The sequence below is a fragment of the Oratosquilla oratoria genome, chromosome 12 (assembly GCF_046742065.1).
Source record: "Oratosquilla oratoria isolate Oo_2021 chromosome 12, ASM4674206v1, whole genome shotgun sequence".
NCBI lineage: Eukaryota > Metazoa > Arthropoda > Malacostraca > Stomatopoda > Squillidae > Oratosquilla > Oratosquilla oratoria.
This window is the reverse complement of record NC_134788.1, coordinates 31,967,214-31,985,352: the sequence shown is the minus strand read 5'-3', so window position 1 is coordinate 31,985,352 and position 18,139 is coordinate 31,967,214. Positions and strand designations below refer to the sequence as shown.

At 40.6% G+C, this 18,139-nt stretch overlaps 1 protein-coding gene across 7 annotated transcripts; it reads left to right on the top strand.

Moving 5' to 3' along the window:
* The first annotated feature begins 1,398 nt into the window (after window positions 1–1,398).
* On the top strand, window positions 1,399–17,314 carry LOC143031261 (uncharacterized). 7 transcript variants are annotated; one of them, XM_076194864.1, is made up of 4 exons: window positions 1,399–1,547; window positions 2,443–2,523; window positions 3,649–3,799; window positions 13,945–17,314. In XM_076194864.1, the coding sequence occupies exon 4, from the start codon at window positions 13,999–14,001 to the stop codon at window positions 16,417–16,419; it is 2,421 nt and encodes an 806-aa protein (XP_076050979.1). In that variant the 5' UTR covers window positions 1,399–1,547; window positions 2,443–2,523; window positions 3,649–3,799; window positions 13,945–13,998; the 3' UTR covers window positions 16,420–17,314. The 7 variants fall into 7 exon arrangements, with proteins under 7 accessions (XP_076050979.1, XP_076050980.1, XP_076050985.1 ...); XM_076194865.1 differs by having other exon boundaries at window positions 2,443–2,549; XM_076194866.1 differs by lacking the exon at window positions 1,399–1,547 and adding an exon at window positions 1,586–1,809.
* Window positions 17,315–18,139: the final 825 nt, after the last annotated feature.

Here is an 18,139-nt window from a genome sequence, read left to right as displayed (position 1 = left end):
TTTGCTACAAAATTATGAAAGGGATGGAAATTCTTGATAGAGATGACTTAATAATGCGGGACAGAAGAAAAACAAGAGGACACGAGAAGAAACTTAAAAAGGACAGTTACAGAAGAGATCTGAAAAAGAATAGCTTCCTACACAGAGTGATAGATATCTGGAACAAACTGAACAGAGAAACAGTGAATGCTATATATATACATGACTTTAAGAACAAAATGGATGCTGAAAGATACAAAAGCGGGTCACCACGAGGATAGCTCTCTTCCCTTAAAATACAACTAGTGAAGTACACACAAACCTCGTGGCGCAGCGGTTAGAGCTTCCGGCTGCCACTACGGCGGTCCGGGATCGAATCCCGACCAGGGCTGAAATAATTTCAGTATCGCTGCGCTTTGAGCTGTTACTCCAACTCTCGTGGGCGGGGAGTTGGGGGTGTGTGCGCGTGTAAGGTCACAGCATTACTCATAGCCCGGTCATATATGAGTTCTGAGCTCTCTTTCGCTATGGAAATAGCTGTCGGTCACGAGTCCAACACGTGATCTAGACCATGGTGAATACATACATACATATATATATATATATATATATATATATATATATATATATATATATATATATATATATATATATATATATATATACTTAAATACATGTACGCATACCTTTTTTGATCCCTATACATATTGTCTTCTAAGCATTTGTACATCGCTTCATTTCAAATTGCCGCCATGCATGTCAGGAGGATTTGTTTGTTTCTATTTATTCATCTATTCGTTTGTGTCAATTGATTCTTGTAACTTGTATTCAAATTAGGAAACTGCATCTAAATTGTATCTTTCTCTTCTGAAATAGACGACCCCACCCCCCTCCTCCGTATTACTCTCGTTTTACTCAGATTTATTTATCGGATATTGAAAACGGCGGTAAAGCTTGAAGAAAATGTATGTTATGGAAAAGTAAAGTTCCATACATTTTCTTTATTTGGAAATATATATATTGGGTAACCATTGTAGATGACAGCAAGTGTTGGATTATTATAAACATTTCAACGTTTCACTGATTGCATGAAAAGTTATGGAAGCCCACACTCACTGTGGAATCAATATAAGACACCCAATATGCCTACGAAAACCATGATCACTTCAGTCAAAACAGTCACAGTATAATATTGAATACTGAGTCTAGAGTAAATATTGAATTACATCATAATGTTAGTGAACTTATTGCATTGTTTTGAATGTCCTATCGAATTCGAATCAAAATTATCGTAAAAAATAACAATAATAGGTTCTGTCATATCGGATTTTACAGTAGTAAAACAAAATCGTTATAATAGTTTCGCATTGTGCGTAAAGGCATTGAATCCTTTGTAAATAAACAAACAATGATTTGACTCGACAAATGCAGAGTTTATGTTTATGTTTATACAAATTCTCAATCTTTGGTAAATTCCACTCACTTCAGGGGAAAATGCTGTGCTTCAAAAGAAATATTCTATTTGTTCGACTAGAATTCACTGAAGATACGAACTGAGAAGCGGCACGGTAAGTATGAATTCACAGTTTGAGCAGACTAGTGTTGTAGTGTTACCCACACATACCGATGTGAACCAGCATCGTCTGCTGTTTGTATTGGCGAGGCAATTCGAAAGGACTGGATTATATAAACAATAAACACGATATTAGCCGCATTTGATGGAACATTAATTTGTACAGATAAGTGCCTTATTTGTCAGAAAAACGGGTGTAATTATTGCAAGTGTATTCTTTACGACATTTTTTTTTAAATACGTAGCTTCATATTAAGGTAAGCCTGTTCCCATCAGCAGTCGAAAATCAAGCTGCTTGTGAATATGCATCATTGTGTTCTGTCATCTAGTCTACATGTGTGTTTTTACTTATGTATATGTAATGCGTACAATATTTGTAGTTTTCACATGAGACATTAATTCTGAACATAGATATTTAATGGCAAGACTCGTTTTGTATGTGTATAGAATATCAATATGCTAATGTTACTTGTTCAATTGGGCATAATAACCCTGAACTAAGAAGTAAGGTAGTGATTGCAAATACAATGTAACAATCTCCTCCTTAGCTCTTCATGGCATTATAAATTATTTTTCTAAAGTGTACTTCATATATCAATAGAAAATTAAATAAACATTTGTAGATTATAATACATCAACATTACATTTTTCTTGGTGGATATCAATAACAAAAAATCTTGCTTTAAGCAAATACACCACAGAACGGAGCTGTGACAATAGGTTTGAGATGCCATATTGTCTTTGTCCAGTCCCGTCAATGACAGTTTGATGATGGCATTGATGTTCTCCCACTCCAAGTGATGTCACTTTGCTACATATTTTTAAAACGGTGCTATGGAGCCAAGCTTCATGCTTTTCTTCAAGCTGTGAAACTCCTTTTCATTCTGCAGTCTGATCGGACGTCAAAACTGGCTGTCAACATCCCTGACAACATCGACAATCAACAACCCTGATGACCTCTAGAATTTCAGGTACAGCATTGATAAATAAAAGTTAGGTAGGTTAGGTTAAGTTAGACAAATTTGTCATACTTTAATTTCTTTGACCTCTGCATCTATCAAAACAAAGATGGCTTCTCGAGTCATGTATTGCATTTAGAAAGACATATTAAAGTGTTGTACTTTTATTTACAAAATGAAAATTTAATATTTTATAGTTATATACTATAGGCATGCACTTCAAAAAAATTGCCCAGTATAGTTGGTTCTATTCCAGTATCATGGAAACACATTTTTCACTTTTCTTTTTTCCATTTGGAATATCTATATTGTCAGTGGAATGATGATAAGTTTGGTTAAGTTAGGAGGTAGTGGATAACTCAGGTTTCATGTTTATTGTCTGTGTTTGTGTGATTCTGGAATTTTATGAAACGGTTAATTTGCTACAAAGATCTTGTAGAGAAGACACTGTCCCCTTGTATTTCAGCCCGACAAACCCAGAAAAACATGTTCAATTTGGAAAATGATTATCATGGTTGTCCTTAAAGTATACCTGTCTCGATATAACGTTATTGGGTGTAGGACCACTTTGATGGTGCTACTTGCTGTGATTCATCACAGTCTTGGATCATGTGTTGGACTCATGATGGATAGCTATTACCCTCTTTGATGAGTGCTCAGAGCTAATGCATGGTGTGATGTATGGGTAATGCTGTGACCTTACACACACCCCCAGCTCCTTGCCCACCAGAGTTGGAGTGCCGGCTCGCATTGTAGTGATGCTGAAATTTCATCCGCCCTGGGCAGGACTTGGACTACGGTCACTGAGTTTGCAATTGAGAATGGTGCTACTGCACTGTTGAGCCGGTGTAACTTCACGAGTGGGTGAGGAGGGACGGTTGCCAAGTAACGAAGCGGTAAACCAGGTATTGGGTTGTGCTGTAGAGGAACTGCATCTTGTTGCATTTCTTCTGACCCAAGAAGTTGGCAGGGGACAAGAAAGATTCTTGATCTATAGGGAGCTGAGGGAGTACAAAAGGGTGAAGGGTGAGTGTATGCCGTGACCAGGCCACCTCCCTATAAAGAATTGGAAAGGACCTTTTGATATATATAATTTTAGAATCATTGTCAGTTGTCTGTGACCATTTCTCTTTTTAGGAAGCTCAAGGTGACGAGTAGCGTTAGTGCATCTGTGGCCCTTGTGTCGTAACGCCTGGGATGATGGAACTGGCCCGTCATATGGAGTCATGGAGCTCTGGTACCGGCAGTCATAAAGATGCAACTTGGTCATCACTGTGTTAATGATCCTGTAAGTCCAACATCCCATTGTTTTAATGTAGATTTATTATGGAATGATTTAAGCAATATGTTTTTAAGTTTGAAATTTTTTCTTTCAACTTTTTTACATGTATTGGCAGGCTTGATTTTTATCTACTATACAGTATTCATGTGAGGACTTGTTAAACTGGGACAAGAGAAACAGAAGAGGACATGGAAAGAAAATAAAAAAAACAGCTATAGAAAAGATCTAAAAAAAGAAATTTTCCTCATAGAGTGGTGGACACTTGGAACAAACTGGACGAAAAAATGGTGTGCGCAAAAACCATTCATGAGTTTAAGAGCAAACTAGACATTGCAAGATACAAAGGCGGGACACCATGGGTGTAGCTCCCCTTCCCGCGTAATTCAATTAGGTAAATACAACTAGGTAAATATACATTATATATGGAATACAACTAGGTAAATATACATTATATATGTATGTGTTCGGAAAAATGTCAAATACTGGACTCAGAGTAACGGAATTTACTACCGACGTTTCGAACCCTGTCCGGGGTTCGTCTTCAGGGTTCGAAATGTCGGTAGTAAATTCTGTTACTCTTGAGTCCAGTGTTTGAAATTTATCCGAGAACATAGCTCCTGGACTCCAGCTCTTTATGAACATATATGTGTATATCTGTCTATATACCAAGGGCTTCTTCTCCTTTATAAGGAGGCGTAGCCAAGTCAAAAGACGTGCGTGCACCCACTCGCACCCATTCCACTCCCACTCACCACCCATGTTTCTCTCTCATCTTAGCTCCTCGTGGATGAAGGGTCATCCCTGCCTCCTAGCCATTACCTGGGTTAGAAGCAATGCAGCAAGACACAGCACATCCACAGCAAGGCTGCTTTACTCAACTGGGGACCCCACTCCCCCCCTCTCTGTGCCCTCATGTGGAAAATAGAGAAGACTGGGAGACGTCCCTTTGGGCTGCATCAAAATATTATCCACACACAACCACTCCCAACTCCCCTCAATTCCCTGCCCCCTTCCTTCCTTCCTTTTTTGCTTGCTCGACAGACATCGAAAAGAAAAATGATGGGGAGAAAATCAAAGTATCATCCACACACAGCCATTCTCCACTCACCCCTATCCCCTGCCTTCTCTGTTCCTTGCTCAACAGACATTCCCCTCTTGCTCTAAGCCCCATCCATCTCATCCTTAGTCAACCCCTCAAGTTCACTCCATCCGCCTTTGCCTTTCACACAGTCCTGATGCAGCCCCACCTTTACCTCAAACCATTTCTAACATAGGCTCTATAGTGATGTCAGTAAGTTTGCGGACGACACTAAAATAGGAAGCCTAATTAGATTAGGAGACGACGCAGAGATTCTGCAGGATGATCTTAATAAATTGTTAACATGGTCGGTGAAATGGCAAATGAACTTTAATATCTAAGTGTAGCGTGTTAAATGTAGGGTTACACAACCCTAAAAATAGATACAGCTTAGATAACACGTTTTTAGAAAAATCTGAGTGTGAGAGGGACTTGGGAGTTCTGGTGAGTCCAGACCTTAAAACCAGGAAGCAGTGCATTAGCGCCAGAAATAAAGCTAACAGACCATTAGGTTTCATTGCTAGGACGGTAACGAATAGAAGTGCAGAGGTAATTATTAAATTCTATCTAGCGATAGACCCATCCTTGACTAAGCGGTACAGTTTTGGTCTCCGTCCTACAGAATGGACATAAATTCAATAGAATCAGTACAGAGAAGAATGACCAAAATGATACATGGACTCAGAAATTTGCCTTACGAAGAAAGGCTTAGGCACCTAAACTTACATACTCTGGAAAGACGCAGAGTGCGGGGTGATCTAATAGAAGTGTTCAAGTGGATCAAAGGTTATAAAAAGGGTGATGCAAACAAGGTCATCATACTAAAACAACAGGGCAGGACTCGCAGTAATTGGTATAAACTGGACAAATTTAAATTCAAGAAGGAAATAGGCAAGAATTGGATTACTAATAGGGTGGTCGATGAATGGAATAAACTTAGTAACCATGTAGTAAGCGCTGAAACTATCAGTTGTTTTAAAAAACGATTAGACAACTTTATGGATGGGGATAACAGGTGGTGATGGATACGGAGCTGCCTAGTGTAGGCCTTATGATCTCTTGCAGTCTCCTTTATTCTTTTGTTCTTATGTTAAAAACTCTTGACTGCCCTCAACTGCTTTCTTGCAATCCCATATCTCTACAAACATCCCACAGTGCCCTCCTGTCTGCCCTGTCATAAGCCTTTTCCAGATCCATTAAGGCCCAAAAAACATCCTTACCTTTTGCTAAAGTCTTCTGACAAATCTCCTGTACCACAAAAAATCTGCTCTACTCATCCTCAGCCTTTCCTAAACCCACACTGCTCCTCACCAATTACTCCCTCTGTTCCTCTCCTAATCCTCTCAATTAGAACCCTCCCATAAGCCTTCCCAACTACACTCAACAAACTGATCCCTCTAAAACTACTACAATCACATTTGTCCCCTTTTCCTTTGCATAGCAGAACTATACAGGCACTCATCCAGTCTTTCAGCAGTCTTTTCTCCTTTAGACACACATGAAAGAATCTCACTACCCAACCCACTATTAAAGTGGTGGACTGTATATATATGTACACATGTACTGTATATATGTATGTATAGATATATGTATATATGACCCAGGGCAGTGGGCAAGGTGCAGGGATGACCCGTCATCCAGGAGGTGCTCAGATGAGAGGGAGGGTGGGAGGGGTGTGGAGTGTATTTAGGGATGAAATGGGTGGGAGTGTTTTTATGCCTTTCCCTTTTTGGCTACCTCCCTTGAAAGGGGGAAAAAGCCTTGGTATATGTATGTATGTATATACATGTATAGATATATGTATGTGTATATATATATATATATACATATATATATATATGTATATATGTATTTATATTATATAATATATATGAATTATATATATATATATATATATATATATAAATATATATATGTATATCTGAAGTGACACTATTGGCCTGGCATCAAGCAAGGCCTTGGTTTGAGCCCTGAGGTGACTGTCGGAAATTATTTGTAATATATATGTGTGTGTGTGTATGTATATATATATATATATATATATATATATATATATATACAGGTAAACGTCGACTTACGATGGCCGCGACTTACGATTGTTCGACTTTACGATGACGACGACGACGACGACGATATGATAATTTAACCCCTTCCATACGGTGCCGCACACATAGGCGTCATGAGGAGCAAGTGGATTCGCGACGCTGCCATATCGGCGTCTTGATTATATTTATTGTAGTCGCCCCTGTGTTTTTACATTCTCTCAAATGTGCCCTAAATCCCATTCTCTGTGGTTTTCAAAATTCGCGGGTGAAAGAGAGAACGATCAATATAAGCGGTGACTATATTTTATGATGCGAGTATTATTACGTCACGTCGTACGGCTGGCATTGGCTGCTGCCCGCGAGATTTAAGTCCCGTACTGAAAATACATATTATAGTGTTTGAATATGGTAAAAAGGATAAAAATAATTAAATAAACTACTGTACATGTTTAATAGGCTATATTCAGTATCTCTGGTGGTTAATATACAGGTAGGCTAGGTACAGTGACCGCGGAACAGAGTGGGGATCGACTTACGATGAGATCGTCTTACGATGGCTCTATCGAAACCTAATGCCATCGTAAGTCGACGTTTACCTGTATATATATATATATATATATATATATATATATATATTCTCAGCCCACAATTTGAAGGCAAGAGACAAAATCCAGTTGTTCAGAATGATTTTCTGAGTACCCCCACAGTGTTAAACCTCATCTTCTCAATCCCTGGTAAATCCGACATTAAGTTAGTGAATATGTTGACTTTCATATATCAGACCAATGCCCCCCCTCCCCTTTATCTGTTAAATTGAGGGATGTGTATTTACTTATTATTATTTAGTTTATTGTAGTATACAGGAAAGGAGTAATACTGGTGGGGTCCCGTCTCATACTCCTTAGTTTGTTGTAGCTAAAATTCATATATGGTTCCAGTTTGGTCTATATCCATAGCTTCCAATAATCATATTTATATTTGAATATATGCATTGTTCCAACTTGAATGCAAGCCATTTCTCTCATACTGAGCTAATCTAAACACGTCGCCAATCTCATCAATTGCATCCGTCATTTCCCAAGATCATAAAGATGATTCCTCCTAGCCTTTTGCATCTCAGGTTCCTGACATACATTCCATAAGTGATGTGGATATCCCACCAGTTAAGAAATAAAACACATCTTGTCTTATCAATTACCTCTCTGATAAGATTTTTTTTTTTTTTTAACTTTCATTCTTCCTCTTTTTAATCTAACAATCTTTCTTCTGTTCCTCCTTGATCTTAATCACTTCGGTACAATGACGCCTACATAGGCATCATGAGGCACAAGTGGGTACACAAGGATGCCGGCATAGGCATCTTGATTATATATATATATATATATATATATATATATATATATATATATATATATATATATATATATATATATATATATATATATATATATATATTTGTAGTAGTACATGAGGAATAGACATTTGGGAATGGATGCGAAGAGGAGACTGTATGAAGGAGTGATTGTGCCAACAGCACTGTATGGGGCAGAAACGTGGAACATAAGAGAAGAAGAGAGAAGGAGTTTGAATGTGTTTGAGATGAGGTGTCTGAGAAGTATGGTGGGGGTTACTAGGCTGGATAGAGTGAGAAATGAGGAGGTGAGGAGGAGAACAGGGGTGAAAAAGGATTTGGGAGATAGGGTTGATGAAAGAATATTAGGATGGTTTGGACACATGGAAAGAATGAGTGAAGAAAGACTAGTAAAAGAGGTATGGAAGGCAGATGTGGAGGGAGTGAACATGAGGGGACGTCCTAGGATGAGGTGGATGGATGGGGTGAAGGGGGCTTTGGGGAAGAGGGGAATGTCTGTTGAGGAAGGAAGGGAGAGGACGGAAGACAGAGGTGAGTGGAGAATGGTTGTATATGGATGATGTTGTGATTGCATGAGGAGGAATGGGCAGGGGGGTGGGGGGTGGGGTAGTATGTGTGAGTAAATTTTGACGCAGCCCGAAGGGATTTTCTCCCCGTCCTCTCCTTATATGCAAGGGGGGACGGAGAGGGGGGGTCGCCGATTAAATGAAGCGGCCTTGCTGTGGATGTGCTGTGTCTTGCGACACTGCTTCTGACCCAGGGCGGTGGGCAGGGTGCAGGGATGACCCGTCATCCAGGAGGTGCTCAGATGAGAGGGAGGGTGGGAGGGGTGTGGAGTGTATTTAGGGATGAAATGGGTGGGAGTGTTTTTATGCCTTTCCCTTTTTGGTTACCTCCCTTGTAAGGGGGAAAAAGCCTTGGTATATGTATGTATGTATGTAGTACATGAGTTACCCCTGGATTCTGTGAAGTGGTTTGACCATGTTTTCTATGTTTATAATTATTCAGAGTAAAATAGAACAAGTAATATAGCAGTGACTATATTTTATAAAAAATGTGTAGTGTGATGCAAATTACATATGGCAGCCAATGCTGCATGCAAGAATTTGAGTCATACTGAAGTGGTTAATAAAGGCTACATCAATGGTTTGTTTTTCGCAGTTTTATTATTTGTGGATTTGATTATTCATGGATTTTTTTTACATACATATACCAAGGCTTTTTTCCCCCTTACCAGGGGGGTAGCCAAAAAGGACAAGGCACAAAAAACATTCCCACCCATTTCATCCCCGAAAAACACTCCACACCCCTCCACCCTCCTTCCCATCTTAGGAAGAAGAAAATAAATGCAAAAAAAAAAAAAAAGTAAGAAATATTACTGTTGCTTGTACAGAATGTCTGTACCATTATCTCACTCCACATGTCTCTGAACATTCAATGTTGCTTCCGCCTCACTCCACATGTGTCTTTTGGTCTGTTCAGACATGCCCCTGTGCTGATTTCATCCACTCACTCTCAACCTGGTTCCCAGACGTAGTTCAGCCTCAACAAAGCCAAATATTAATAGAAAAGATGGCAAAGTGTCCAAGAGAGCCAGAAATGTGTTGACATTAATAGAAAAATTAGTGATATTGGACAAACTCCCAAGTAGCGTGAGTTTCGCAGTGTGTGGCTGTGCTTGCGGTATCAATGAGTCCACGTTGCATTTGCGATTGACTCCAGATGTGAAAATGAAGTTTATTTTGGTGTTTTTTTCCCCTTAGTGCACTACATCTTAACCCCTTCCATACGGTGCCGCACACGTAGGCGTCATGGACTTAGATCTCGGTGGCAGCAGCCAATGCCAGCCGTACGACGTGTTGTAATAATACTCGCATCATAAAATATAGTCACCGCTTATATCGATCGTTCTCTCTTCACCCGTGAATTTTGATAACCATAGAAAATGCGATAACAAAAGTATTAGAAAGAATGACATTATGGAGGGGTGACTACAAAAAATATAATCAAGACGCCGAAATGGCAGCCTCGCGAATACACTCGCTCCCCATGACGCCTACGTGTGCGGCACCGTATGGAAGGGGTTTAAACAATATTATAATGTTATTGGTAATGATGATGATGATATGGTTTAACGTCACAGACTCCTCCCTTTTGGACGGCTAGGATGGTGCCCCTCACAGAGGGCCTTGTAGTGTGGAATTTAATGAACCATAATGCCCTTGGTTCAACTTCACCAGTGGCAGGGATCGAACCACCATCCCCTTGACCTTTATCACAAATAATGACGCCCTAACCCACTCGGCCAATATAATCACAATGCTACTAATAAGGAGGAGAAAATATATCAGCGTATTCCTGGAATATATCTATATAAAAGAGTATTCGCAGATTTGGCCATTTGCGGGGATGTCAGAAATGAAACCCCCCACAAATAAGATTGCTGTACTGTGTCCTTTTCTTGTCCAGAAAACTATTTTTTATGTACAATAGTTCACTGATCTTAACCTCATTAAACTCCGATGACAAGATGTCTTGTCATTTGGTCAAATAAAACAAAAAATCCTAAAACACCAAAATGTTTGATCAAACACCAGAAAAATATGACGTCAGTCCGAGGACTGACGTCATATTTTTCTGGTGTTTGATCAAACATTTTGGTGTTTTAGGATTTTTTGTTTTATTTGACCAAATGACAAGACATCTTGTCATCGGAGTTTAATGGGTTAACCTCATTTGACCTTGTATGAACTTGCTTTTGTGATACTGATTATGTGAAAAGGTGTAATAGATATAAAGTTGATAAAGATCTTGAGCCTGGGCTGGAGACCATGTGTCAGCCTCTCAGGGCTGCACCTCTCTTGATGGACGTAAGGGGGTTAACAGGTTTTGAAAATGGGCAGCTCCACTGCTTATCTTGCAAAACCACTACAAGCATTGGTCCTTATTTAGGTGGAGATTTAAGGTTTTGATAATGGTATTATATATATATACCAAAGACTCGTTTTCCCCCTTACACGGGAGGTAGCCAATAATGATATTGCAGGAAGAATGATCTCTCTGTTTATCTTGCAAAACCACTACAAGCATTGGTCCTTATTTAGGTGGAGATCAAGGTCTTGATAATGGTATTATATACATATATCTAAGACTGTTTTTCCCTCTTACACGGGAGGTAGCCAATAATGATATTGCAGGAAGAATGATCTCTCTGTTTATCTTGCAAAACCATTACAAGCATTGGTCCTTATTTAGGTGGAGATTTAAGGTTTTGATAATGGTATTATATATATACCAAAGACTCGTTTTCCCCCTTACACGGGAGGTAGCCAGTAATGATGTTGCAGGAAGAATTATCTGTTTATCTTGCAAAACCACTACAAGCATTGGTCCTTATTTAGGTGGAGATCAAGGTCTTGATAATGGTATTATATACATATACCCATGACTGTTTTTCCCTCTTACACGGGAGGTAGCCAATAATGGTATTGCAGGAAGAATGATCTCTCTCATGTTCATCTCACACGGCCACCATTTCTAGATAATTAGTATGGTTTCCTTTTGTCATAGTATGTGGTCTTTAGAGCTTATGGCAGTGGTTCTTAACCTTTTTTGGCAGCGACACAAAATTTTGCACAAATCAAGCATCGCGACCCAAGCCTACATAGATATACATTGAAATTTCAAAACACTTCAAATAAATTTTCTGCTTTGGAGTTTTTATTTAATCATGGTCTGCTTAGAATCCTAAAACTAGGCATCATATATTTTAATTATTACAGTATATAATTATAATATATTTGTAGTGGGAAAATAATTATTTTCTGCAAACCCTTAGCGACCCAATAAAATGGCTTGGCGACCCAAATTTGGGTCGCGACCCAGGGGTTAAGAACCACTGGCTTATGGTCTGAGCACATATTGTCTCTTCATTTAGGCCATTCCTCCAGTCTACTTTTCTGTAATAGGCAAATTATTTTCCTTTTTTCTAGTCCCTTTGTGCCTATTGCCTATTGCAGTTTGAAAGAGTTGTGGTGGCTGACAGCTTGACAGTCAACTTTGTACACTTAACCCTCAATTTAACGGACAGATGCATGCAGACCCTTGTCAGATATTTGCAAAAGTCCGTTATTTGAAAATCAGGTCCGTCCGTTACCAATACTGGATACCGGACATAAGTCCGTTACGTAGAAAATTGTCCGTTAGTTTCGGCGTGCCCGTACATATTAGATATGTAATAAAAAGCTACAGTACATATGTATAATGATGTACATTACAGTAATAAAGAAGAAATTGAACCATTTCTTACCTTAAATCTATCATTTTATGGACTTTGTCCGGTACTATTTGACCGTTACTACAGGACACCTATCGGACAAATGTTCATTTTACGGACTTTGTCCGGTATTTGACTGTTACTACTGGACACCTATCGGACAAATTTTCATTTTACGGATTTTGTCTGGAATTTCACTGTTATTACTGGACACACTTCTTTTGTCCACTAAATCGAAAGTCTGCAAAATCGAGGCCCGCTAAATTGAGGGTTGAGTGTACTTAAATTTCTTATTTCCTGATCCAGTTAGTTCAATTTTAAGCCTTCTCATTATTACAGTAGTACAACTACCCATCTCTATTGTTCTCTATGTAAGTGCATCCTTAACCCATTCAACTCCGATGACAAGATGTCTTGTCATTTGGTCAAATAAAACAAAAAATCATAATAAAACAACAAAATGTTTGATGATCAAACAGCACCAGAAAAATATGACGTCGTCAGTCCTCCTCCTCCTCGAGGAGGAGGAGGACTGACGACGTCATATTTTTCTGGTGCTGTTTGATCATCAAACATTTTGTTGTTTTATTATGATTTTTTGTTTTATTTGACCAAATGACAAGACATCTTGTCATCGGAGTTGAATGGGTTAAAATTGTCTACTGATTATTCATCAAAACTGGTCAGGGATGCCTTATTTCTTCCTTGATTTTTCCTCTGCATGTGCTTACATATGATTTTTTTCATTTTTTTTTTCAAGGTATTACCTTTGTCAGATATAAAATGGTATTTCAGTTGTTTAATCTCATAGGATGTCACCTGAATGATGGGAGAAGACAAAAGATGGGTGAATGGAGAATGATTGTGTATGGATGATACTATGATGCATGAAAGGGAGTGGATGGGGGATGGGGAGTGAGGGAGTATGTGTGAAAAATAAATTGATATAGCCCAAAAGGATTTCTCCCCGTCTTCTCCATTTCTACACAAGGGGACAGAGAGTGTTGAATCACCGATTTAATGAAGCGACCTTGCTGTGGATGTGCTGTGTCTTGCAACACTTCTTCTGACCCAGGGCAGTTGGCGAGATGCAGGGATGACCCGTCATCCAGGGGGAGCCAAGATTAGAGGGAGGGGGTTCGATGGGAGTGGAGTACATGGGGATGGAATGGGTGGGAGTGGATTTTATGCCTTTTTTTTTTTTTGGCTACCTCCCTTGCACATACATATACCAAAGGCTTTTTCCCCCCTTACAAGGGAGGTAGCCAAAAAACAAAGGCATAAAAACCATTCCCACCCTCCCTTGTAAGGTGGAAATAGCTTTTGGTATATGTATGTATGTGCATTTGGTCTACTAGTAATTTTCTTTTCTCTTCACAGTGCATCCCAGATTGCCTGGTCTTCATGTTCCAGCACCTGTAGCATTGTGGCCAGATGGAAGATGCCAGAGATTGTAGAGAAGTGCAGATCAACAACAAAGTGGCTGATGACGTAGTGGCTATCAGGAAAGTAACTTGTAATGAAATGGTCAGTGATGATGTCAACAGTAGTGAAGTAGCCAACAGCATCATGGCCAAGAATGAGGTCAGAAGTGAAGGGGTCAGCAAAGAAGTTGCCAGGAAGGACACAGCGAGTAGTGAGGAGGCCAGAATAGGAGAGGGCAGCAATAAAGGCATCATCAGGAGAATGGTCAGGAGTGGAAAAGTCAGAGGTGTAGAGACCAACAAAGAAGTAGATGGAAAAGATGAAGCCCATGAGGAAATGGGTGGAAATGAAGTAGGTAGCAGTGAAGTAACTAGAAGTGAAAGTGGTGTGAGTTGCCCCCGGGAAGAAGAAAATGACAACGTTGAAGAGAAGCCAGTATGCTGTAGCAGTTGTGGTGTGGTGTTTGGTGATCACAACGAACTAGAAGAGCACAGGCAGGTGTGTGTCGGTAATGTGCTCACTAGTGTCTTGGAAGGAACTGTAGCCGATGACGATACTGCTGCAGCCGACAGGCCTAAGAAAGAGGACAGGCCCCATGACTGTGGTTTTTGTGACGCATCCTTTAATCGCTTGAGTGCTCTGAAAATGCACGTGAGGAGCCACTTGGGCGAAGACAGACCATTCGAATGTACATATTGCGATGCAGCTTTCTCACACAGGAACTACCTGAAGATGCACATCCGTACACACACGGGTGAGCGCCCACACAAATGCACCTTGTGTGGGTCTGCCTTCTCGCAGTCGAGTGCTCTCAAGATGCACGCCAGGATCCACACGGGAGAAAAGCCCCACAAGTGCACGTATTGCAAGGCCGTCTTCTCGCACACCAACTACCTGAAGGTCCACATTCGTACACACACGGGGGAAAAGCCCCACAAATGTTCATTCTGCGAGTCGGCCTTTGCCCAGGCGAGCGCCCTCAACATGCACATACGGACCCACACCGGCGAAAAGCCGTACAAATGCACCGTATGCGTGGCTGCCTTCTCGCGGCCGGGCGACCTGAAGAACCATATTCGCACGCACACGGGCGAGAAACCCTTTGGCTGCACCTTTTGCGAGGCGGCGTTCTCCGAGCGGAGCGGCCTCCGCAGGCACATTAGAAGACATACGGGCGAGAAGCCGTACAAGTGCACGTTGTGCGACGCCAGCTTTGCCGAAAAGAGTTCCCTCAACAGGCACATCAAGACACATCACTCGGAGGGTGCCAAACCCCCTCACAAATGCGACGAGTGCAGCACTTCTTTTCATCTCGTTCGGGAACTCAAGGCCCACGCGAGGGCGGCCCATGGCAGGGATGCCACGAGTGGTGGCGGCGGCGGTGGTGAGAAACCCTACCTCTGTACCCACTGTGATGCCAGGTTCTGGGAGAAGGGAGGCCTGATGAAGCACGTGAGAATTCACACTGGCGACAAGCCGCACAAGTGTTCCTATTGCGACGAGGCCTTTTCACAGGCGGGTGCCCTCAGCCGCCACGTATGGGGCCACACGGGAGAGAAGCCGTATAAATGCTCTCTTTGCAGCGCCGCCTTTTTCTACACGAGCAACCTCAACCGCCACATCCGGGTTCACACAGGAGAAAAGCCCCACAAGTGCAGTGTGTGCGTGGCCGCCTTCTCAGAAACACGGGACCTCAAAAGGCACATGATGGTCCACACCGGCGAGAGACCGTACCCTTGCCCACTGTGTGCTGCTGCCTACTGCCGCCCAGGGGACCTCAAGGTTCATATGAGGACACACACAAATGTGCTGTCGTCGTCAGCGTCCTCATCAGTGCCGTCGACGGGGTCCCTTAACCCCCAGAATCTTGTAACACCTCAACAGCAGCAGCAGGACAAACAACAGCAGCCAGTGCAGCAGCAACAGCACACAAATATGTTGTCGATGTCATCGTCATCACCGCCAACCGGGACCTTCCTCTCACAAAATCTCATGACACCTCAGTCACAGTATGAAAAACAACAGCATGACATGATGTCGTCGTGCTCATCACCACCGCCAGCAGGGATCCTTACTCACCAAGATCTCTACATCTCACAGCAGCAGCAGGAGAAGCACCAGCGGACGCTGCAGGAACGAGAGATGGAACAGCAGCGAGTGATTCAGCAAACATTCCACCTGCATAAACTGAAGGAACAGCAGCAACAGCTAAAACATCATCAACTGCAAGCACAATCACAATCGCAGCATCAAATGCAGCAGGCACTGCAGCTACAGTCAACACCCCAGCTTCATGCATCGTCACAGTTGCAGCTGACTCAACAACAGCTCTGTGAAGATTTGACTTTTTCTCAAATGGCTGCCTTCAACAGGCATTTGGTACACACCCTTAGTCAGGAGCCACAGGCTTTAATGGATTTGAGTCATTAAGTGAATGTTTTGCTTTGGACTGGATGATGTTTAAGGAGCCATTCTTTCTGTGGACTTGACTCTCACATTAAGCAAATTCCAGGAGTCGGCAGCTATTGTGTGGCATGGAATGGGGAAGAAGTTGGGAGACAAGTTCATGGCATTTATCAAACCTCAGAATTTGGCATGAATGTGAGGAACACTTGTTGGTTATACTTGGCAATATATAGTTGATATACCATACATAGGTCTTGCTCTGCACAGGATTAGGGACCTGTATGATATATGCATATATTGCGTGGTGGTGAATCTCTTTAACCAATAGATTTGTACAAGATGTTCATAATGAACATGAGGGCAGTGAGAATTATGCTCAAGATAATTTTTTGTCATGATCTTTGTGGCAGGTATGATGTCAGGGACAGAATCTCGTGTGTTCAGGTTGTTGTTCAGAAGATAAACAAAGTTACTTTAATGGAGAGAATCTCTTAGGCAGCCAGAATTGCAAATGTAAGAGCATAAGGAAGTAAGAAACAGGATCCATGAAATGATCTTTGAAGGTCAACACTGGTGTATACAAAACAATGGCATTACAATGGGAATTATTCATTTATACTGAAGATAAAGGAATAGTCATAATCTAATATGTAGGAAAGTTAAGGATTGGTGTTCAGATGAAGAAGACATGCTTCCTATTTATCTTAAGTTAACTTTATCAGCTGAATGTTATTGGATGACTTTGCAAAGCAAATGTGGAAAGTGTAGCTGTAGGGCATGTGTAATTGTAAATAGCTTTGTTGTCACAAGAAATTTTTGCTATGATTATAAGTTATTTGATATAACTTTACCTAATGCAATCCTTATTCTGCATCATGTATGGATAATTGTTAAGCTGATAATAAATCCACAGAATTAATGTCTTTACTGTTGGATCCTGAGGATTTGTATTATACACACCTTTTTAAACATAGTTTAGAAACTAAATTTGGCACTTGTCATGCTCAATTTGCACCCTACCTGCATGGTCGTATAAGAGATCCTGGGTAGTAAGACCAAACAGTTTATGAAGCAAATTGGCAAGACAAGATGGAGACATGGATATACTGTAGATGGAGGCAGGAACTCTTGCAGTAAATGTTTTACAAATGCCAAATGATATATATGTATATATATATACACACACATGCCAAGGTCTTTTTTCCCTTTATAAGAAAGGTAGCCAAGTCAAAAGGCAGATATACATAATCATGTCTGGGGTGATTGCCAGCCATGTGGTTTAGAGCATTGGTATTAGAAGGTGGTTCAAAAAAGCCTTCTCTTTGGTGGTACCATCTTGGCCCTAAGTGAGGAATGCATAATGTTAAATCTTAAACAGTGCATATATATTAGGAGGCCATTCAAAATGCAGGTTTTGTTGAAGTCTATAGGGGTGACTGCACTGTTTATAAATTGTTCTTGATTTTCTGATAAGACCAATTATACATATATAAATATAATATATAGTGACATCATGACAGGTGTATGAATGGAAAGACAATTGGGAACAAGAGACTATTCATATATATATATATATATATATATATAATTTTTTTGGAGATACCAGTAAAATTTAAAGAACCTATAAGATATATATTGTTGAAAAAACAACAACAACAACATCTCCATTAATGACTTTGTGGAAATTTTGTCTTCACAAGATCATTAATGCAGATATTCCCGTTTTCTTCAACAAAATATGTCT